Genomic DNA, 24,465 nt, shown 5'->3' on the forward strand with positions numbered 1-24,465 from the left:
TTTTCCAGTGACTACAAAGTGTAGAATTCACATGCCATTCTCAATGGTAGGCCTTTTCTAAGAGTGATGGTCTGGAGAAGCACAAACTGAGGATTCAGAACATAACACAGTGGTTAGCGTTGACTTTATTAAGAATGTATTTCTACGCAAGCAAACATTTTATTTTTAACAGCATAAGGATAATGAAAGGCAGAGAAAAAAAAAAAACTTTCTGATTTGTGCAATGCAGTTTGCATACAACTCTTTGATGGCAATTCATAGCTGACTGTGCTAGAATAAAATAATTGTCCTTGCATGATACACATTCTCTGCATCAGGCACATTAACCATCTGCCTTAGAAACACCTTAGAAACTGGCACTAGACAAAACTCCCATCTCTCTCCAGCAGGTACATTAATCACCAAAGCTAGCTTGACGCTTTTATTTTCACTCAAAAGTTGCTTGCTGTACAAGGAACTTTGAAGTGCTTTAACAACTTCTGCACAAATAAAAACACGAAGGTGTTTCTGTGTGGCCTCAGCTGGAGAAGTATCTTTCTATCATCCCAGGCCTGCGGACCCCCTGGGAATATGCCACGGACCCCTGGGGGTCCACAGACCACAGTTTGGGAAGCACTGTTGTAGACAACTAGGGTCTTGTGGATGGGACAGTGGAGATGGTAACTGTGGTAACAGTTGTTGTCGACGGTAGTGTCGTCAACTTGAATTTAAGTGGAACCTTTATAGAAGTCGATGGTTCTGAGGAAAGAGAACGGTGTCTGAGCTCCTTCTTGCAACGTGGAGTGGATGGCTGGGAGGAGGTTGAACATTGTAAGGTTTTGTCACCATCCTTATGGTGCATTTTGTGCTGGTTTCTGCATTCCTCAGCCTGCCTCAGGTCAGTGGGTCTAGACCTTTTATGAGGCCTTGTTTCTGAATCACTCTCCTCACCTGAAGCACAGGATTTTGCCAGTAACCATACTGGAAGTCTTCCTTCTCTGTCTCTCAAGGTTTTAGCAGAGAAGGTGCGGCATATCTTGCGGTCTTTCACCTCATGTTTAGGATGCTTGAAGTATAGACAGTCCTTATGTGGATCATCCACATGTAGCCTTTTCTTGCCACAGATATTACAAGGGCGAAGAAGGCCTTTCTTGGAAGTATCAGACATCTTATGAAGAACAAAGTTGTATTGACAGGAAAAAACCGAGCAGAGCTCAGGGAGTCTCCCTTCACACGACGTGTGGTAGAAAATCTGAGGGAATGAGCCTCTTCTGGGAATATTCTAGAGGGTGCTGGCACCTGATTGGTCATAAGTGAAGCTTGGTTCTTTTTTTTACAAAAGGACATGGATAGAGTTTGCTAGCATTACAGCCTATGGATATTCTTACTTACTGCTTTTTTAGGATACCGTGGGACTCCCACTTCGACGACAGGGATGATTCATGCATGTGAATTTATGAAAGATACCAATACTGGATAACTGTAGTTCTCTTCCAGGGGATCCTCATCAATAGTCATAAACATTGAATATTCCCGCCCTTGTGCGGGGACCCCGGAGCATATATAAAATATATACACATTATACATGTGTAACAAACAGTCATGCAGGCTATCATGTTAAAAACAGGCTAAAATGCTTTATTTCTATGAAGTTTTTTTTTTTTTTTTTAAATACTACAATAGAGCATAAATAAGTACCCAAGCTCCTAAAACTAGGCTTGGGGAAGTAAGCAGTAGCAAACTCTAGTGAAAAAATAGAGAAAACTGCATTGAAAAACAATGAAGCATTCTTAGCCAATAGGCTGCATGTAGGTTAACACAGGAGAACCATAAAAACTTTGGCACTGTGCCTTTAAGACCCTGAGCACCTCCAGTATCCCACCATGCCTCAGGGGTGAAGGAAAGGTGACAGTTGGTTCACAGTTAGGTCAGTTCTTTTTTCCGGCTTCTTCTGAGAGGATCCTGGAGCATTGAGCTCTCAGTTTTTCTGAGTTTTCCTCAGAAAAATTCTTTAAAAAAGCGTTTTTTCACTTTTCACTCGACAAGTAACATCTTTGTCTGAGCTAGGAAGGTTTTTTCTGACAGAAAAATGCCTTCTCTTTTTGTCAAATGCCCTGCTTGTGGGAAGAAGAAGGCCCAGTCAGATCCCCACTCTCTGTGCATAGTGTGCCTGCCTCAGAGTCACTGCCCTGACACTTGTAAGTACTGTAAGAACATGTCTAGGAGGACTCTGAAAGACAGAGAGAAGATCCGACTTCATGGGCTTCAGGAGAGGAAAAGAACATCGTCCTCCTCACTCCCCAGGCATCCAGAAGGCCATTTTCAGGAGAGAATGGCCCGGTCGACGTCGACAGGTAGGAAAATACCTGTTTGTTCACCGTCGACGTCGTCGCTACCACCGTCCCACCGGCATAGATCGCCGTCGACGGCGACGCACCCGACGTCGAAGGGAACGGCGTCGAGGGAACATCAGAGCAGGGGCAAGTCTCCGTCGACGGCAGCCCGCCGATCGACGTCGAGCCACCGCCGGCATGCCCGGTCGCCGCCAAAGGCTGTGCGCCCCCCGACGTCAGGACACACGACGTCGAGATCTCCACGACGGCACGGGAAACATCCGCCGTCAACCTCCCATCGCTCCACGTCGAGGCACACGACGGCGAGCAGGTCGAGGTCCAAGGAACGCCGTTCGACGTCAAGGCACTCAACGTCGAGGCAATCAACGTCGAGGCAGGACCAACCGACTGGGCGTCCTTCGACGTCGAAACAGCCATCGACGTCGACGCAGGTTTTACCTGTCCAACAGGGAGCAGAACATCGCCCCTCGCCAGACAAGGCTCAGTCTCCAGTGGTCTCCATACCGAGCGACTCTTCTCGGTCAAGAGCATCTCCTGGGCATGTCTCGCCCATCAACCTATCTCCGAGATGGCTGGAGAGCCTCAACAGACCAGCGGCCTCCCCAGATTCGCAATATTCGCGAATGTATTCACCCACTGCCTCCCCGCCAAGAACGCCATCGCCGACAGCCGGGGCAGAACGGGCTCGTTCAGCTCCTCCACAGCCGACCGCGAGGCCTAGGCGCTCGGCTACAGCGTCCCGCAGCAGATCTCGCTCTCAACGGAGATCCAGGTCGCGCTCAAGAAGATCACCCTCTTGGTCTTCATCAGGTTCTTCTGTCGGGCGTTACTCACCTACTCTTACAGATTCACCACCTGCTAGAGTCTCACCAGTGGATGACATAACCACTTTCAACGAGGTGTTGCTAAGAGGAGCACAGAAACTCAATATAGAGGTTCCAGAACCATCTACCTCCTCATCAATCATCTTTGAGACACTACAACAGAGATCAGCGTCGAAAAAGTTGCTGCCTCTAGTGCCTGGTTTGTTGCAGCCGACCATGGACACTTTTCTGGCCCCAGCCTCGCTTAAGTCTGCCCCGGCTCGGATTCTTAAAAAGTACAAGGCTCCAGAGCAAGACCCTTTATTCCTTAGGAAGGATCCGCCACCAGACTCAGTGATCATAGCTGCCGCCCGAAAGACCCACTCGGTGGCATCTTCATCCACGGTACCCCCGGATAAAGAGAGCAGGCATTTAGACTCTCTGGGAAGAAAGATGTGCGGGACAGCGGCTTCAGCAATGAAGGTCTCTAGTGCGTCTGCGCTCCTGGGCAGGTACGATCGTTCTCTGTGGGATTCCCTCAGTAGATTTACAGAAAAACTGCCCAGAGAAGACAGGCAAGATTTCCAAGAGATTCTACAGGAAGGATGCCTGGTATCTAACCAAGTTATCAGCGCGGCAGCGGATGGGGCGGATTTGGCGGCTCATGGGTACGCACATGGTATCTGTGCGAGGAGATCTTCCTGGCTGAGGCTCACTGGCTTGAAACAGGAGGCACAACAACGTATCCTGAATCTCCCATTTGCCGGGAATTCTCTATTCGGTGCCCATGCAGACGAAGAGATGGCCCGCATGAAGACCGAGGTGGATACCATGAAGGCGGTAGGCCTCGAAAGAAGGAAAGATTTCAGGCGGAGGTACAGACCGTACGATAGACGCCCTTTCCAACAGAGGGTTCAAACCCCTCATTGGTCGCAAAGGTCTCAGCAACGACAGGGACGCCCTCTGTTTCAGCGAAGAAACACAAGGGAGCGAGGGTCAAGTAGACCTCAACAGTCCACTCCAAAAGCACCCACTAAGCAATGAAGTCTCACTTCCCTCGACACTGTACACCACTCCGGTGGGGGGAAGTATTATTGCTCATCTTCACGAGTGGCACTCTATCACAAGAGACAAATGGGTGCTCAATATTGTCGAACATGGCTATTCTCTCCTTTTCAAGCAGCCTCCACCACACTTGCCACCAACCAAACACAATCCGGCTCATCTCACCTTGCTACGCAAGGAGGCTCTCGCCCTCCTAAGAAAGAATGCCATAGAAAGGGTTCCACCTGCCCACAGAGGAAAGGGGATCTACTCCCGTTACTTTCTAGTAGCAAAGAAGGGTCAAGAGGGCGTTTTCAGGCCAATCCTGGATCTAAGACTGCTGAACAAATACATAAGAAAGCAGAAGTTCAGAATGCTAGCGCTTCACCAAATTTTCCCTCAACTGCATCAGGGAGACTGGATGTGCTCCATCGACCTGCAGGATGCGTATTTCCACATCCCAATAGCTCCAAAGCATCGAAAATTCCTGCGCTTTCGAGTAACGTTACAGCATTACCAGTTCAGGGTTCTACCCTTTGGCCTGAAATCTGCTCCAAGAGTTTTCTCGAAATGTATGGCAGTGGTGGCGGCGCATCTACGAAGACAAAGGATATACATATATCCATACCTAGACGACTGGCTACTAAAGGCTTCTTCTCCGGAGCAGGCGAGAAGCCATCGGGACATTGTACTAGGAGTTTGCGAAGCTCTAGGTCTTCAGGTCAATTACCAGAAGTCAACCTTGACTCCAACGCAGAGTCTTCACTACCTAGGAGCTATCATAAACACAGAACTACAAAAAGTGTATCCTTCGGAGGAACGACTGTCCTCAATAAACATGAAGTGCCAGGACCTGTTGAGAGCCAGCGCACCTACGGCACGTCAGGTGACATCACTACTGGGCTCCATGGCATCGTGCATCTTTATTGTCCCAAATGCCAGACTCCACATGAGACCCCTCCAAGAGGCATTGGAGGCCAATTGGAGCCAAAGAACAGGTCGCTGGGAAGACACAATGCGGCTACCGGAGGTAGCACTGCAGTCATTGAGATGGTGGATGCACAGACCTCACCTGTCAGTGGGCGCTCCGTTTCACCAGGTACTTCCATCCGACACTCTGGTAACGGATGCGTCTCTTCAGGGATGGGGGGCTCATCTGGGTCCTTTTCAAGCGCAGGGTCTGTGGTCAGACAAGGAGAAGCAGTACCACATCAATCTGCTAGAACTCAGAGCGGTCCATCTGGCTCTCAAGTCTTTCACACCGCTAATTCAGGGGAAAACTCTATTGATACAGACGGACAATACAACCACGATGTATTACTTGAACAAACAAGGGGGAACGAGATCCCTACCCCTTTCACGAGAGTCCCAAGCGATATGGCATTGGCTCCTGGCCAGAGGAATGTCAATCACAGCAGTTCACCTGCCAGGTCAGCAGAACGTAGAAGCAGACTTTCTAAGCAGACACCTGGAGGACGTTCACGATTGGGTCCTGCACGACGAAGTCGCAGAATACATCTTCGCGCAATGGGGTCGGCCTCAACTGGACCTCTTCGCAGACGATGTAAACAGGAAATGCCCAGACTTCGCATCCAGGTTCTACCGTCCAGGATCTCGAGGGAATGCCCTGTTGATCGACTGGTCAGGGACATTTCTTTACGCTTTTCCTCCGATTCCCCTCATTCCGGCAGTGATCAGCAAACTTTACGGATCCAGGACCAGAATGATTCTTATAGCGCCACAATGGCCTCGACAATTCTGGTACACGGATCTCCTCAACCTGTCGGAAAAACCTCACAGGAGGCTGCCGTGCAGACCGGATCTTCTGAGCAGAATGGAGGGCAGGATTCTGCATCCCAACCTACCCTCTCTGAGCTTAACAGCATGGCTCCTGAATTCCTGCAGTATGGGCACCTAGGACTCTCGCAGGAGTGCATGAACATCTTGAAAGAGTCCAAACGGCCTTCCACGCGGCGTTCCTACGCTTTTAAGTGGAAGAGATTCTACATATGGTGCTGTCAGCAAGGCCATAATCCCATACGGGCGCAGGAGGACGTCATACTGTCCTATTTGCTTCACCTAGCGAAATCCGGTCTGCAGGTATCATCTATTAAGGTACATTTGTCTGCTATTACTGCCTATCGCAAGTCACCTTCTCAGGAATCCTTCTTTACGAAACCTGTAGTCAAGGATTTCTTAGAAGGTTTGAAGAAAGTTTTTCCGCCAATTCGGAGGCCTTCTCCTCCGTGGGAACTGAACATAGTCCTAGCAAAACTTATGGGCCCTCCTTTCGAGCCTATCCATAAGGCCTCCTTACAACACCTTACGTGGAAAACGGCTTTTCTGGTGGCCATTACTTCAGCGAGGAGGGTCAGTGAGATCCAGGCCTTGTCTGCAAAAGAACCGTACACGGTTTTTCATGACAATAGAGTAGTTCTGCGAACTCACCCATCTTTCCTTCCGAAGGTGGTGTCAGAATTCCATATTAATCAGACCATAACTTTACCGACGTTCTTTCCCAATCCGGAAACTCCGGCTGAGAAAGCATTGCACTCATAAGACTTGAAAAGAGTGCTGAAATTTTATCTGGACAAGACAAAATCGATTAGACACTCTAACCGCTTGTTTGTGAACTATGGTCATTTAAGGACAGGAGAAGCAGCATCTAAGCGAACAATATCAAGATGGATAGTCTCTTGTATTGTTAATACTTACCAGCTAGCTAATAGACAATTGCTAGCGCGGCCTAGAGCGCATTCCACAAGGGGAAAAGCGGCTACAGCTGCTCTCCTTAACAATGTTCCTATATCTGAGATTTGTAAGGCTGCTACATGGAAGTCTGTCCATACTTTTACAAGACATTATTGTTTAGACTCAGATGCAAGAGCGGATGCCCAAGTGGGGCAGGCCTCTCTAAGGAATTTATTTGCGTAAGACATGTCTATTCCTGCACTTCTATCGGACAGTCCGCTGGGTTTAGGGATGGGCTTGCTAATCTATTCAATGTTTATGACTATTGATGAGGATCCCCTGGAAGAGAAGGATAAGTTACTTACCTGTAAATCCTAGTTCTCTTCCAGGGGTATCCTCATCAAAGTCATAAACAACCCACCCTCCTCCCCGGACACACGTCTACTGGAAGTGCAGGACAGACAGTATTTTGATTCAATTATACAAATTGTCACCGTAAAAAGAACTGACCTAACTGTGAACCAACTGTCACCTTTCCTTCACCCCTGAGGCATGGTGGGATACTGGAGGTGCTCAGGGTCTTAAAGGCACAGTGCCAAAGTTTTTATGGTTCTCCTGTGTTAACCTACATGCAGCCTATTGGCTAAGAATGCTTCATTGTTTTTCAATGCAGTTTTCTCTATTTTTTCACTAGAGTTTGCTACTGCTTACTTCCCCAAGCCTAGTTTTAGGAGCTTGGGTACTTATTTATGCTCTATTGTAGTATTTAAAAAAAAAAAAAAAAAAAAAAAAAAAAACTTCATAGAAATAAAGCATTTTAGCCTGTTTTTAACATGATAGCCTGCATGACTGTTTGTTACACATGTATAATGTGTATATATTTTATATATGCTCCGGGGTCCCCGCACAAGGGCGGGAATATTCAATGTTTATGACTTTGATGAGGATACCCCTGGAAGAGAACTAGGATTTACAGGTAAGTAACTTATCCTTACAAGTAAGTAACTTGTTTTCTTATAGAAAGGGCTGCAGACGCTTGTACAGCCCCTTTTGTCATACAGATTGTGTTGCTTGCATGTAGCATAGTGAACGCAAGTGGGTGTTCCCTCATTTGCCTGAATGTGAGGCCCCCATTCAGATGAGGGAACTTTGCCCATGTGTCCACACCATATTAGATGCAGGAGCATAGAAAGGAGCTGTCAGGGTGTACTGATCTTGCTATGTATATGGGATAGCACACACTAAGTGCACCCCTTGAAAGTCAGGAAATACAGTCCCATGAATCTCCCAGACAAAATAGATCTATTTCCTTCGCCCCTTTGATAGGTCTGCTCAAAACTCAACATACCAACAGAAAGCTAAACCTGTTAATGTCAGCCTTTGACGAATCTGCACAAAATCTGTCAGATTTATCAGCAAATCAACCCTCTTTGATCCCTTCTAAAGGTTCCTTTTATTGGAAAATTAATGACATCACAACAAATCCTATGAAATTCACTGAAGAAAGTTATTGTTTTGTAATTGTATTAACATATCGCTTTACTACCCCTGAGGAGGCGTCAAAGCACTTTTCGGCGAGTAGCATGATACCCTGGAACCCAAAAGGATTAGTGGTGGATTGGTATAGGGAATTAGGAGTACAGTATTAGTAATCTGAGTGGAGGGCGCGTGAGTCTGTTAGTTGGATTGAACAGAATAAAAGAGGGATAGAGGAGGGAAGAATCCAGGAGGGTTATTTTGGAGATAATAGTAGAATGGGTTTGGGATGAGTCAGAGGGTGGAGATAGAGGATAGAATGTCAGAGGTATAGGGTGATGGTGAGACAGTAAAGCTTTCAAGAGAGTAATCCCCCCTACCCCCACAGACTCATAAGCATCTAATCAAACACTAATAGTTATTACACATTTGTACAAAGAAATAAATATATCTAGCTATATGCATATAATCAGATTACAACGTTTACATACACAGGGATATGCAGTCCATTGCTTTTTGAGTATGGTGTTTATGTAGGAAAGAGCCAATTCTTGAGTAGTATTCAGAAGATAAGATAGTTATCCACGGATCTTATATTTGGGGGTAACAAATTCCATTGTTTGGCCATTTGAACAGAAAAATATATACTCCTATTGTCTTGCGTGTATGGTGGTGTTTTGAGGAGGGGTGCCAATCTTGAGCAGAGGTTTCTTTGTTGAATATATTTGGTGGTTTTATTCCTGATAAAAAGCGGTCCTGTCCTATGTTTGCTTTGTGGGTGATACAAGGCAGCTTGAAGGTGCATCTTCTGGCAGCCGGTAACCAATGTAGAGCCCTCAAAGCAGGGGAGATGTTGGTTTGTGGCTTTAAATGTAGGAGTTTTCTCGTAGCTGAGTTCTGAATGCGTTGTAGTTTTTTCATGGTAGATGGAGATTATCCATGGTAGAGGCCATCCTAGGTGGGGAAAGATGCAGCGCAGAGTTTTCATGGTGATGAAGCTTGATCTTGCTAATTTGTCCACTTCAGCATTCATTGTTAACTTGGAGTCCATTGTAATTCCAAGGTTTCTTACTTCCTTAGCTACTTTAGAATGTGGTCCTGATCGTCAAGCCAGGCACAGAGTGGGTCATAATTTTTCCAAATGCCACACTTGAATATTTTTGTTTTGGAAGCATCCAGTTTGAGGTGGCTTCATGTCATCCACTGATCAACGGCTTTGAGGCAACTGAAGATTTGTGAATTTCCAATGTCTTTTGGATATTCCAGTTTAAGGAGTATTTGTGTGCCATCTGCATAGTTGTAGCATGCGAGTTGAAATTTATTGATCATTGTCAGTAATGACATCATGTAGATGTTGAAAAGCATGTGTGAGATGATTGAGCATTGAGGGCCCCCTTGCTTTTGTGAAGTCGGGTTTGGAAGAAAAGGGAGAGTACGGATGACATGAGTTCTGCTTTGAAGGTAGGATCTGATCAAGTCGAAAGCAGTCCCATCTATGCCGGCTTTGTAGAGTCTTTGTCTTAGGGTGTTATGGCAGCTGAGAGGTCCAGGAGAATTAGTGCAGCAATCCCGCTGAGGTCTATTGTTTTTTAACATCATCCCAGATGGCAATGAGGGCAGATTCAGTGCCTCTTCCTGGGTGGAATCCAGTTAGGTAGTCTAAAAGTATGGAGTTATCTTCAGTGAATTGACACATCTAGGCAAAAGCTGGTCTTGCTATCAGTTTGCCCAGGAAAGGTCCATTTGTATTTGGTCTGTAGTTGTTGGGGTCCTGTGCATCCGGATTTGTTTTCTTTAATAATGTGCATATGCATGCCTTTTTAAGGTCTTCATGAAAGATTCCTGTAGTTAAAGAATTATTGATGAATCGTCTTACTGGTGTGGCAGCAGAAATAAATAAAATAATGTTCTTGAAGATGTGTGGTGTACAAGGGTCAGCAGGGCAGCAGGTAGGCCTGCTTGCTTTGACCAGATCCATAAATTCACTTTGCACTCCTTCAAACACAATCACAGAGGCTGGGTTGGCCTACTCTTGGTGGGGGATGTTTGGAAACTGGTTGGTGCTGGTGATTTTTCTTCATTTTAAATAGGAGTCCAATGTGTTTACCTTGGTTGTGTAATGATTTGCCAGCTTGTCAGTGAAGTCTTGAGTTATGGAATGAGTTCCTTCCATGCATTTAGGTTTTTGAAATTTGTTGAAAATTGTATAGAATTATTTTTTCGCAGATACAGTATTTAAGTATTTTGAGTTCCTAGTAATACCTTTTTTAGCTTTTTTGATTGATGATTTGTATGTTCTGTTAAGTCTGCGTAGCTGAAAATTGTCTTGAGTGTTTGTTAGTTGTTTTGGTTTAAAGGGCAACCATAGTGGAAGACACTGTATAGTGCTGATTTACCTGCACCACTACTGCATTTTGTTTGTTTTCATGTTGTAATTAAAAAATAAATAAATAACGAGTTTTGGTTTGAACGCAGACAACACGTGACATAACTCCACGATGCACAAAACATTCATCAATGACACACACCGTTAACAGGAGAACATAACGGTGTAAGTATGTTGTGTGTGTTCATAACCTTAACTGGCGAATTTCAGTGGTTTTTACATATTCGAGGGAGAGAACTGTAACTCAGGTTTTAACTTTTTTTTGTGTGGAAAAAAGATATGTATATTGTGGTTAGGATTGTGCAGAGAATTCCTCCTTGCTTGCTAATAACTGTCACTGTTTGATGTATCCTCATGAAAGTTTGCAGTCCTATTATTTTTTTCTACACTGGTGTATGATGCAGTGTTGAGGTGATTAGTGAAGGGGTTGCTTAAAAACAAAAAAAGGGTGAGGGGGTGGTTTGACACATTTTATTTTTACCAATGCATTTTCTAAAGACTCTTTAAACAGACTTAGCAGCAGGCGGAATGGTTTTACAGGACATTTGGCAGCAAGATTGATTACTGTGTGGAAAGTCTTTACTTTTTGATCTGAATTTGTTCAGTCATTTTTAAGTAATAAGGGAATAAATACAGCGATGTATTGGGAGGTACACCATGGCAGCTTTGCTGTATACCGCAGTTTATCGCACTGACGAAACACAATTATTATTGGTTATTGAAAGATCTTGCAAATATAAAAGGAGTCATACTGCTTAGACTCTACTTTGTCTTATTTCTGTGTTTTAAGGTGAAATATAGCTTAGTCTAGTGTGTAGTAAGAAATGAGGCATTTTAACAAAGTCTGCAGAGTTAGAGAAAAGTATTTTTACTGATCTATACATTTTTCAAAACATTTACGTAGTACTCTAAATTATTGAGAAAGCACAGCATTACTTATTGACACTAAACAAAAAATTATATATGATAAATGACTCTGTGCCCAAAACCTAACCATCTTGCACATACACGAATAAGGAACCATGAAACAGACAAACAAATATATAAAGAGTTAAATGATTGGAAACTACATCAGACCCACAACTTAACTGTGAAAGAAGAACAATTACTGGCCACTATTGAGGAACCCCCTACTGAAAGCAAAGTTATCATTCAGAACTTTGACCTATCGCAAAAGGACTGCACTACCCCCAAAAAAAAAAAAAAAAAAAAAACACACAAAAATGTAATAATACCATAAGTCGATATTACATAGAGGTACATTTGAAAAAAGCAAAAAATAAAAATAAAAAGAATAATAGAAATTCAATTAAAAAACCAAAGGTTTAAGATTAGTTGTATTTAGGAAAGCCTAATAATTATTTCTATACAAAACCACCTTTACCTACACAACCTTGTAAATTGAAAAGTTAGTTATAACTTTATAGTTATAATTAAAATTATAATTAGTGCCCCGCCCCAAAACTTACTAAAGCTCGCTCACCTCCGTACAGAGTGTTTTCAACAAGCTAGCCCGACTAAATTAATTATAAACTTGCGCCCTCCACATGCACTGCTTATGCCCGATCATATTATATCACTTATAGCATGTTAAATCATAGCGTTCTGAACAACTCTTATGACATCTCAAATGGCATAATTTATTAAAAGAGTGTGTGTGTGTGTGTGTGTGTGTGTGTGTGTGTGTGTGTGTGTGTGTGTGTGTGTGTGTGTGTGTGTGTGTGTGTGTGTGTGTGTGTGTGTGTGTGTGTGTGTGTGTGTGTGTGTGTGTGTGTGTGTGTGTGTGTGTGTGTGTGTGTGTGTGTGTGTGTGTGTGTGTGTGTGTGTGTGTGTGTGTGTGTGTGTGTGTGTGTGTGTGTGTGTGTGTGTGTGTGTGTGTGTGTGTGTGTGTGTGTGTGTGTGTGTGTGTGTGTGTGTGTGTGTGTGTGTGTGTGTGTGTGTGTGTGTGTGTGTGTGTGTGTGTGTGTGTGTGTGTGTGTGTGTGTGTGTGTGTGTGTGTGTTAGTTAAAGGGCCAAATGAGTCTACTTATGAAAGCCAGAGTTAATATTAACTTGCTTCTACAGGGTCACTCTGGGCCTGATTCTTAAATGTTTTTGCAAACCTAAATTGAAAGAGCAGAAAAATAATTGCAATGGTACTCACATTTCTCAATCAAAGAATCACCAATGACTGACATTTGCTCTTGATAATAAGATCTGAAATCCTAATAGTATGGTGGACTTTCTACATTGATAAATCTAGGGTATAATCAGGGTTTGTTCCTGGGTTGGGTACACCAGAAAACATTAGTGAGCACCTACAGACATTCACATCTGTGGCCTTTCACCAAAGATGAAAGAAGGTGAAATCCCACATAGATTTACACTTGCTATGGAAAATACTGTGTGTGTTTTCAGAGTGAGGATTGGAAGATGACACAACCTTAATTAAAAGGGGTCTTCTGGAAGACCTTCTCCATATAGACAAAAATGTTCCATATGGAACAAGATGTGTGTGACGTTGCTGAATGTTAAAATACTTGCACATTTGAGTGCTCCTGGAAATCCACAACCGCTTTAAATTTCCAAGTCTTCTTTTCGAAAATTTATGAATGAAAAAAGTCAATCTGATCAAAGAGTTTGAGTAACCATATAGAAATAATTTCCTTTCCCCCCCCCCCCCTCCCTTGGAACATCTGTCAACTCAAGCACAAAGAGGACAGTTGAAGCTGCAGCCTATAAACCAGTATGGATTAGCGTTTATGGAAGAAGGGAAACTGCATTTTGTTTCCAATGGAAACATTGTTGTTGACATTTCTGTTTCTCCTGTGATCAGAGGAGTTAAAATACAGTTTCAAAGACATTTGTATAGGCACTATGAGGATGACAGGCAGTAAGCATCATGCAGGAAATACGTTTGGTAAAAGAAAACCCACCAGGGATTATTTAACTGAATTTTAAACTTAGCCAACAGATTTTAAATCGGTGAGGTGATGAAAATAAGGATTTTCTGGAGTAAAGTGAAAAAGAAATTCTTGATTTTCCATTCAAACACACTTGCTCCTAGTAATATAGGAATACGGTATAACCTGTTTAGTAGACCAACTGAAAAAATATGTGGAAATTACCTTGTGCATAGCTGCGAGCCATGATGCAGAGAGCTTTTTGTTACAATTAACATCTTCACATGAAGTAAATTTCATCTGTTTAAAGTCCTCCGACCCTGACACCTTGTACTGAAGCAGCATGCCATTAGCACGGGTATTTCCCCCTACATAATAGAGGGGAAAAGTATTACATGCAAGTAACATTTAAATGTACTGAAAATATAGTAGGCAGACAAAATAAAAAGTTAGTGGACTATATCTTAATATTCTTTGCATTGAACACTGCAGGTGATTCCCACTTGAAGAATGTTGTAAATTCCAGTATGGTGCAGTTGGTTACTCATAGTCTAGGTTAAGTGGCGCCAGCTTTAAATAAACAATATTGTGTCAAATTTTACACTCTTTCGAGAAAGGAAAACAAACTACTGTAGAGACTGGACGTCTTTATAAGGACTTGTTGGGTTTAAAATAACAAGATGGAACCAGAAGTGACTACCACTTGCTTAAGAGCACTTAAGGACTGGTGTCCTAGTTCCATCCCCAAGATTTTTTTCATGTGTCCATCGAGGCATATGACGGGGCCCAGCAAACAAATGAACAAAATAAAATTTCCAAGAACGAAAGCTAAAAGGTTGCAAAGACTCTGCAGGAGCTCCTGTCTCGATCTGAAAGTTACTGAATGTGAGTAACTTGTTTTTCTAATCAATATCCGATCGTTCAGCATCCTTGATTGAACTTTTCCCACTGCAAAACACAGGAGGAGGGTTGAGGAGCCACACACATACCATTGCAAAAGAAAGGACTGCAACATGATCCTACCGGACTTGAATTGTTCTCTCTCCTAAGAATGAAACCTGCCTTTTCTGGATTGCTACCCCGAATTTTTCACTTCTTGATGGACCCTATATTTTTTGCTGGTTTTAGAACTTGTGGTAACCAGTTGTAAAGTGCCTGCGTTCTCTCTTTAAACATGGTTAAATTGGCATATTCCTAATTGGTATATTTAACATACCTATAAAGCCCTAGTATATAGTACAATAAATACCCAAGGGCCTGAAAGTTAAATTACACTAGTTGACTGCAGCACCTATTGTGCCATCCACCACGGTGGCAGTGTGAAAATGGCTTCAGGCCTACCCTCTGTAGCTTGACTGTAGCAGTGTAAAAACTGCAAATTGAACCTTTCCAAAGCAACCCTTTTGACAGGTTAAAGTCTGTAATTTAAATATCAGTAACCCTCGGCTATGTAGACCTTGTAGTCCACATAGCATGTATTTAAAAGTAGGACATGTAAAAAAATTTAATGTTAACATGTCCTTACACTGACTAACTCCCAAAAGCTATTTTCTATGCAGCAGTCCTAGCTGTCCTATGTGGAAAACCAAAGTGCTGGTTAAAATCCTAATACTGTATCTCTGGAACAGGACTTGCTATAAAAATAAACAACTTTTCCAATAGTTATTAAAATCCAATTAAATGGTAAAGTTGGATACATATTAAGGAAAAGTAACTTCGAATTTTACCTTATGCCTGGCTGAGATTTATACATTCTAAATTTGCATTGGATCTCTAACCTCTCCCAGTCAGTAACTGAGATTTGAATAGGTGTGAAATACCTCCCAGAAGCAATCAAGAGGCTGGCCTGAATGGGCAACGATGACTCCTCTGATCCTCAGGGGACATGCAGGGTGGGGGCTGTGAGCATCCTTTTAGACACTGCAGTGTCAAATCCCGCTTGACAGGTCTGCTGGGTTTAAATATAACACTTTGGGGTGCCCCTGAAAGACAGAACAGGACTCCAAAACAATTCTTGTAAATACTGTTTGGTTGCTTAGGGACCCTGCTTTGTCCTACCTGACCTCTATGTCTGTGTTTTAAATACAACACTGCTCGGGCACCTGAAAGGACATGCACATGATGGCAAAACTATTCTTATGTATCCATAGTCTGGATGCTGATGAACCTAGTTTTATTATACCAGGCTTCTGTCTCTGGGTTTATTGGGGGTAAAGTGGCTGCTTCAAACTGGATTTTGGGGCTAGATTTGGAAGACACTAGGTTTACCATAGTACATCCTCCTAAACGCGCACCCAGCCCTCAGAGCTCAATTTTAGTGTGGCCAAAGACTTCTACCATCTTCAAAAGACCTTACGGAAATAGAGTTGGCCTCATGAACTTTCACCCCATTGGTTAGAGTGTGCCCCCGAGTCAATTACCACACACTTGCTTGTGCCAGGCGAAAACTTGGCATCTCAAGAAGACACTTCAGAACACTGCTGGAACTGAGAAGGAACAGAAGAGGACTGGACCTTCTGTCTGTGACCTGAGAGGAGCCTTGAAAGACTGGACCTGCTTCCTCTTGTACTCAGGACAAACAAGTGGACTCCAGAGATCATAAGGCTGACCTCCTGTTCAAGCTACAAGAGGCCTGTCTTGCAACTGTCCAGTTGACCAGTGCCAACTGGACCTGGAATAGACACTGCTGTTGGGCTTTAACTAACACTTGTCATTCTCTAAGTGCTCCCACCCCCAATGTCCTGTGGCATTTTAGAAGTTTACTCATGGTGGAATGGGACTCACAGGGTAAAGGCAGAAGGTAGAATATCTGACCAGGACAAACCTGGGTGGTGTATCCAACCTGTACTCCATTGCTGCCAGCCTCAAGCTGTATGTAGGGCTCGGTCTACCACAAGCACGATCAAAGTGCTTTGTTCTTCTTGATGCTATTCCTACTTAACACTTTAAAAATCATATCTTCGGATCCCTTTGTTGGATTTTGTTTATTACATTTTACAGATTTTTTTCTATTTGAGTTTGATTTTTTTTGTTTTGCATGTTGACTATATTACTATTTTGGCACTGCATAAATACTCTTCACAAGTTAAGCCTGTCTGCTCGGTGCCATAACTACCATTGGGTTGCGCTCAGGTTAATTTAATTTAGTGGCTTTGAGAGTTCACCTTGACAAGGGTTGTGAATATTTCTGGAGGTGGGTAGCCATTCACCCCAAATAATGATCCAGTTTTCTTATAGTGTCTCTCAAAAGAATGCACTGAAAACCATTTTGCAAGCTAACAAATGGATGAATATGAACTCCTCTCAATAGTGCTTAAGCTACTGCAGTACCACAAATGGAATGAGCATGGAAGCAGTCAGAAGGCTCCTTACCTGTCAGTTCATAACAGAAATGTTACTTACCTTTGTAATGACCTTTCTGGTAGATAATCTATCGGCAGATTCCACATCTTCTGAATATCTTCCAGGCACCAGCCTGGGTCTAGAAGCTTGAAATAGCTCTCCTGCACCGATAAGTGGTACCTAGGCTCTCGGATCCACCTTTGCATATGACATCACAGTGTTGCATCGGCCACCACCCCTGTGCAGAGAGGTCAGTTCCCTGTCCTTTTTTCCACACCCTCAGAGCCTAAGAAGAGGCAGACACAATTAACAGATATTGCAGTGTACCAAATAGGAGAAGGAAATACCACCTCAAAAGGACCAAGGGCCATATGTACGAACACATTTTCCCATAGACACAGAATAGGCAAAACTGCTTGCTACATCTGGCCCCAAGTCTCACAGGTTTCTTTGCAGCTTGATCTTCAAGATGCAGAAATATGGCCAGTTGGAGTTCTCATGAGAGATCCACAAGAGGACTGCTGCAATGCGTGAAGATGGACTGAACTATCGCTGAATAAAGATACCATTCAAGATCGGCACTGATACTCAACCAGCATGTTCAGTAAGCCCATCAGATGATTCACAACCAGCCAGTCCTTGTAATCCTGAGCCCTAGATCACTGCTTCAGAGACTAAAGATGCAAGTGGCGCCAGCACACACCAGCCTTCTGGCTGGTGTTCCACAGCAATCGTACTGTCCAGCAAGACATGGACTGATCGACCACAGATGGAAGGGAAGGAGTGCCTTGAGTACCAAGTGGATCTCCCAGAGCTCGAGCAGGTTGAACTGTCAGCTCTCTCCTCCGAAGCAAACCATAGGCATCTGATCACCAATGCATCAAGATGTCTGCCCTAACCAAGAGAGGAGTAATTATCTGGCTTTGTGCACGTGAGGTTGTCCAACACCAACGACTACCACAGTTCTTGAACTGCATCTAAGGAAATCTTAACGCTGTCGATCTGAACTGCCCCTTGCTGGGCCCACTGAAAACCGACACCACTGTAGAGTATGTATATGCTTTTGAACCTGGGGGCACAAGTAGAATGCAGAAGGTGAGCAGGTCCAAGAGAGTGCCAGAAGCAGAATTCCCCAGGCTCATAGACTGAATGTCCTGAACTCACTCGGGTGATGGAATGGCATCGAGGAAGGCAGTGTCCAGTTGTGTCTCGATGGAGATGATGATGATGGGTGGGCTGGAGGTGGGGAAAGGGGGGAAGATTTATTAAAAACCCAGGATCAAGGAACTAGGAAGATTGTGGCCTGTAGGCAGTCAAACACCAAATGCGGTGAAGCCCCATCCCCCTTCACCCCCCCCAAGCAGTTCCAAAGACTTAGACATAGACTTGGAACTCAAAAGCAAACCAAAGTGGGAGCTGGGTTTGGAGCAGCACTGTTAATCCGAAGATGGCAGTGGTTTGCGACCACACACACAATTTATTACATTTTTAGCCTCTTTGGTGGTTCTTGAGCAATGTACAATCCCAAACTCACAAATTGTGTGGGGGGGAGCCCACCCATGTTCCATGATACATATTACATGTGGGATACAGCTGTAAAGGCACCTATACTCAGTATGTACAATTAAATGATTAGTTGATTGTATCAAACAGTGTATGAACTAAGGGGTTGATGATGGACATTTGATCATTTGTCTCTGCTTTAAAAGTATTATTGTTCCTTTGCTTTTTGTGTTCGCTGATGGTTAAAAGTATATATGTATCCCCTGATGAAGGGCTAGACAGCCCAAAACGCATTGGGATTCAGTAATTATTCAATAACTGCATGCAATGACAATGGAGATTGAAGATAATGGATAAATGAATTAATCAATTCATCCTTAGGAAATACATAAGCTTTATTTTTTGTCAGAATCAAGAATGTTGACATGCAGAATGTAGCCTTAAATTGGACTAGAGTTGTGAAACATGGAAATTATCTGATCTGCCTGCAGGGAACCTTTGGAGTGCAGAGGAGGGGACGCTGTTTCCGGATCAGGACAGTGCTACTTACTCCCGCAAGAGGCATCCAGGCTGCACAGATCCATCTTGATAGGGGTGTGGGGTGCTACTCATGACTGGCTTCCTAGTGCACCAAAAGCTTCAAATTCCCTAGAAATATTATGTGCTCATAATCAAAGAGTTGTAACATGCATGACAAGAAGCAACAATAACATCAACCGGAGCCAGTAGAGCAAATTTCACTGTGGGACCCGTTTGACTTATTCCTAGTCGCCATCGATTAGTCCGCTCTCAACCCTAGAAATCCACAACGTAGTCTAAGATCACAATTACATCCTGGAATGTGGCAGGTCTGAGGACAGTTCTGACAAGTAAATCTGCAGTGACATTTTTGCATGGAAGCAACACCTTTTACTTACAGGAAACATAGGCACTTACTCCAAAAATGTTATGAGGCTTTTATGAGCTCTTTAAGCCAGCGAAACAGACCAGCTTATTTTGGTGACCATCAGGAGGCCTCTCAAGCTTCATCAAGCAAAATGGTATGATTGAAGATGTGCTTCTCATCCAAAACTCCCAGGCTCTGCAAGCCGCAACAGTTTCAGGGCTAACAATCTGCCATAGAAAGACTCTCTTGCTCTGGATAAATTGCTATCACAACATTCAGAAATCATCAAAAGTGCACGCAACAAAAGACCTCCGCAATTGCCTGGAAGCGATCCTTCTGGAACATACTTCATAAGAAGTCCTGTTGTCAGGAGATTTGCCCTGGGAACCCCTAGAGCCACTTCCCAAAAAAGTAAGGAACAGGAAAAAATTAATAACCTCCTGAGCCCCTATAAACTAATCTCTGCTGAACAAGCCTTTAAGGCCACAGTTGCCACACATCAGCTCCCCTTTACTTTCAGAGGAATCTCAACAATTGACTATATCTTCTTGTCTGAATTTCTAGCAGGCTGTCTTATTAGTTTTGAGATCCATAACAGGTGACAGTGATCACAACCCCCCTGACTCTATGAATTTGGGAGCACCCATTGTGGCCAAACATCTGACAGTGGGGTCTTCCACGCACACTGAACTAACAAAGTTAGTCAGGAGGATCAAATGGAGGATCACAGACACTCCAACTATGACTAAGTGGCTATACAAGGTGACTACGGACCCCAATACCACCTGTGTGGAAAAGAAACTAGATGGGGTAGTCTCCTATCAGAGCTTATGGATGTTCTAATAGTAACTGGGACTGCACACAACCTTCAAAGACAACAGGGATGGAGCAGAGCAACCGACCGTACAACAAGGTCATTCTTATTGCAAGGAGTATGCCAAGAAGGTCCTACCACAATCACAAGTCCAACCCCACAGCAAAAAATGCAACGCACCTCAGTTAATCACGTAAGGAACACAAAAAAGCAATGTGGGAATTGCAGAAGGCCATGGAAGACAAAGAATGGTTAAAGGTACACAAAATGCTACAGGAAAGAAGCCTAGCTTGCTTCCGGAATTAAACTTAAAACACCATACTCTACTAGAGAACATGGATCCCGGAAGGAGTCTGGGTGACCTATGTAGCAGCACAATACTCTAGCCACCCAGCGGCACCAGCGCACATGGATAAAGAGGAATCTGCTGACCAGTTGAACTGGAACCAGCCAGATTTCACGACGCCATCCAAGATGTGAAAAATCATCAAAGAAATGAAAACTGATGGGGCTCTGGGACCCAACGGCTTGCCTGTGGAAATCTTTAAATTGGCAATGAAGGACTGGGCCAAGCTACTAACCACTCTCTTCAGTCAAGCATTCCTTACAGCTCAAATTCCAGAAGCACGGAGGAGTTCTATTCTGTGCTTTAGCTTTATGAAAGGGGACCCAGCAAACCCACCTAATCATTATCTGATAGCCCTGTTGGACCTAGAGGCTAAAGCTTCTGCATAGTTACTACTTAAGCAACCTAGAGGCTTGGGTCCTGGACAATGACATACTTCCATTCTTTCAGACAGGCTTTTGGGCAGCAGTTTCAACCAATGATAACATCACCACACTCGCTGTGCTGAGCCATCAAGCAGCCCAAAGGAAATAGCTTCCATCCTTCTGCTGTTTCACTGATTACAGTGCTGCTTTTGACAGTTGACCGACCCACGCTATGGAAGAAACTAATTACGTGGGGCATTCCCCTAAATCTTTTACGGGCAATAATCTCTCTCCATTCAGACATGTGAGTCTGCATTAAAACTGGGTCACACGCTGTCACTCCTAAAATCACCACCCAGGGTGGTTTGAAACCGCTGTGTCCTAGCCCCACTGCTTTTTAATCTACACACGGCAGATCTGGGTAAAGCTCTGGTGAACAGTGCCTGGCTCCTCCACGGTTAGGCCACACGACTACACTTTCTTCAATATGCAGATAACATCATCATAATGGATCATACGAAAACTGCTCTGCAGCGAGCATTGAGTAGTCTCCACACCCATAATGAAATGAATTTTCTTACGATCAATCAAGATAAGACCAAAGCCATAATATTCAGCCGCTATAAGAAAATGAATAAGAAAAATAAATCTTTGTCATGGTGTATGGGGCCTAAGACCATCAAAAAAGGCATTGAAATACAACTATTTGGGAGTCTGGTTTTACTGGGACATCCAATCCCTCAGCCCACATAGGCCCGCTAAAAAAGAAAGCTGTTGCCATAATGTACATTCTTGCATGCCTCAACAAGAAACCAAAAAGTGCCTCTGCAATTATATTTTGTAAGCTTGTGCCACTTTTGCGTAAAAAATTAAGTAAAGGCAGCACTAACTTTTCATAAATCAGGCCAGAAGATTGTATACTATTAACCCCTTAACTGCTAGCCCTAGCCCCACCAGCGTTGAGCCTTTTTTTGGCTATTTAGAGTAGTTCATGCGTAGTCTGTGATAACATTTTGTCCACATAAGCTATCTGTACCAAATCTCCTGGAGATTCTGAAGGTACCAAGAACTGGTGGAGTCTCATAGAGGAACTAACAAAATTGCCAAAATATAGGTACAATTTGAGCTTTTTGGGAAAAACAGGAAAAAAGGGTTCTTGATAAAAGTGCATACTTATTCACCTGTAAATGTTAGGTCTGTCCCATGTCAGTGATTTCAGTGCAATTAACTTCAGTATGGTTGGTTAAAAATCAAAATAACGTTGCAAAAAACAAAAAAAAATTGCCACCTAACTGATAGAACCTATGACATGTAAGTTTATAGCCACCTTACAGTCAATCTACCTAGACAGGATGTTTGGTTGAGGCAAATATATGGAGGGAACCCATTTTGCTCCAATTCCTTATATTGTATATGTGGGCACCTTGAGACTTTTTAATCTCAAAGCAGTTCAGGACCAGCATTTTCAGTTACTTTCAAGGATGTAGAATAATATACCTTTATTGACCTTTGTGCCACCTTTTACGAGCAAAACAAATTAAACCAAACATGAACTGTCTCCCAAACATTGTGGCTTTTGTGCCAGGTAATGGCAAGCGTACCTTTGGGAGTCTGAACAAGATATCACAAGTGTGGCAGACACCTATCCTATAAATAGCATTGGCAAATTTCATGAAATTTGTCCAAGGGGAGCAAGCAAAAATCAAAATGGCCCAAACCTTTTCCTTGGAAAGTTAGATACAGATGGGTCAAAAGTGTAGTCTGTGAAAATATTTTTGGGGCTACAAGCTCAGCTGTTGTGCGCGGTTTTGCCCAAGTCACACTTGTAAAAAAAAATCTGTGGGTTTGCCTGTTGGATGATTTATGTGAACGAACATTGTTTTCAGGAGAAACCTGGGGAACTTAGGATGCCCAGCCCTTTGCAAGGACGTGTTTTCCAGGTATAAACAAGATAGACTCCTTTGTTTTAGGCAATATATTGTGCTCAGTTCACTACAAAAATGTCCTTATTCTAGTCCCACATCTCCCCAGCCTTTGGGTAGATTTCAAAGCAAGAAAAGAATAAAGGGAGGAAAAAAAACAATAGCCAGAATGTGTATACGAACAGATTTTTCAACTCATCTTGGCCAAATAAAACATCACCTCTAGAAGCAGCATTAAGAACCTGGCGCATACAGCTGCCCTGCAAAGTTCTCTGACAGGAATGTGATTGAAGAATATCACCGATGTCGCCTTGACACACATTGGTTGGGAAGAGATTTCCCTCCAGAATATAGCAACGGCAGATGCAGGAGAATATCATTCTGGCAGAAGGAGTTTCAGGTGTGGGATTACCTGCATCAGTGTGTAGTAAATAATGAAGAGCTGATTTCTGATGGATACTTCTAACTACAGATTCCTCATCTTGTCTCAAACTTCTGAGAGGGTGCGAGGGTGTCAACGTGCCATTTAGGCTTGCTCCTGAGCACCACCAGAAGCAATCCCTAAACCCAGTCCCGAAGCACTCAGAGTTTCTGCGTCCTTTAGTGACACTGCAGCAAGCACAGGCATTTAAGGAGGCCATGCTTCGTATTTTTGGCACATTACCAGTTCCCTCTGGTGTGCCTTCAGGCCTCAAGGAACTACAGAGGCCTCCAGTTGGACTTTAGTAGGCAAGCCTGTCCTCTGAGACGTCTGTGACCCTTCAATCCACCTCTGGTCCAGCTCCGGTGCCAACTGCGGTACTGGCGCCACCCACTGTGTCAGTTCCCTTCACAACAACATTGGTGCCAGCGGTGGAGGAGTAAAAACAACCTACTGTGTTCTCCGACTCTGCGCAGACCGCGTTGCTGACAGGCTGTGCAATGATCATACCAGGAATCCTGCCAGTCGGCAAACCTTTTGATTTTTTTTTTTTTTTTTTTGGGCCCCTACTGGGGTGACGATAATTTGATGAAAGGGATTGACCTGTTCCACAATATGATGTGGAACATTTTTATTAAAAAGAACTACAAGCTGTCAGTGGCCTGGATACTACTCCAGACACTGGTTTTGTTTTTCCTCCCAGCCCTGCCATTGTATAAAGCACCGCCTGTACTGTCATTAAGCAGAGGGAGGTAGAAGTACTAACCCTACAGCTCTTTACTATGGAGGCGAAGACAAATGTTCTGACAGTTGTACTGCAGCTTAGTCAAGCACCTACAGAACTCTATTGCCATTCAATGACGCTCTCACGAATACCTTTTTGGGGACCAGAGCAAAATCATGTTAGGATCCACCAGTTATTTGGCACCACTGGCAAGCACCAGGCAAACCTAACTTGCTTATTTAACATCCCACACCAGAGAGTATGGTGGTGCAGGTGTCCACAAGGTTAACCTTAGCCCCTTTTCCTGCCACCCCACCTTATTGTCAGTCTAAAAGGACAGAGACTTTTGGCAAGCCTATCTTCTGATCTATGAGCCTTACTCTACAGTCTGCAAACGCCAGCTGTCTTTTAAGGAATTACTCTCATACCTTATGCGACATGATGGCACAAATTCTACCAGCAGTTCCGGACTATAAGGTGTCCCCGACCTAAGCTATGCAGGATGGCAGTGACAAATTTGTAAATCG

The 24,465-nt window shown here is 43.7% G+C and overlaps 1 protein-coding gene across 1 annotated transcript in view; it reads right to left on the reverse strand.

The window, feature by feature from the left end:
• The window catches only part of ZFYVE21 (zinc finger FYVE-type containing 21), a 144,651-nt gene that overhangs the window by 9,292 nt on the left and 110,894 nt on the right, over positions 1–24,465 (reverse strand). Inside the window, exon 6 of the mRNA XM_069207267.1 lies at positions 13,841–13,983. Within this exon, the coding sequence (XP_069063368.1) occupies positions 13,841–13,983 (143 nt within the window). The remainder of the gene's footprint in view (positions 1–13,840; positions 13,984–24,465) is intronic.

Source organism: Pleurodeles waltl, chromosome 9, assembly GCF_031143425.1.
Source record: "Pleurodeles waltl isolate 20211129_DDA chromosome 9, aPleWal1.hap1.20221129, whole genome shotgun sequence".
Classification (NCBI taxonomy): Eukaryota; Metazoa; Chordata; class Amphibia; order Caudata; family Salamandridae; genus Pleurodeles; species Pleurodeles waltl.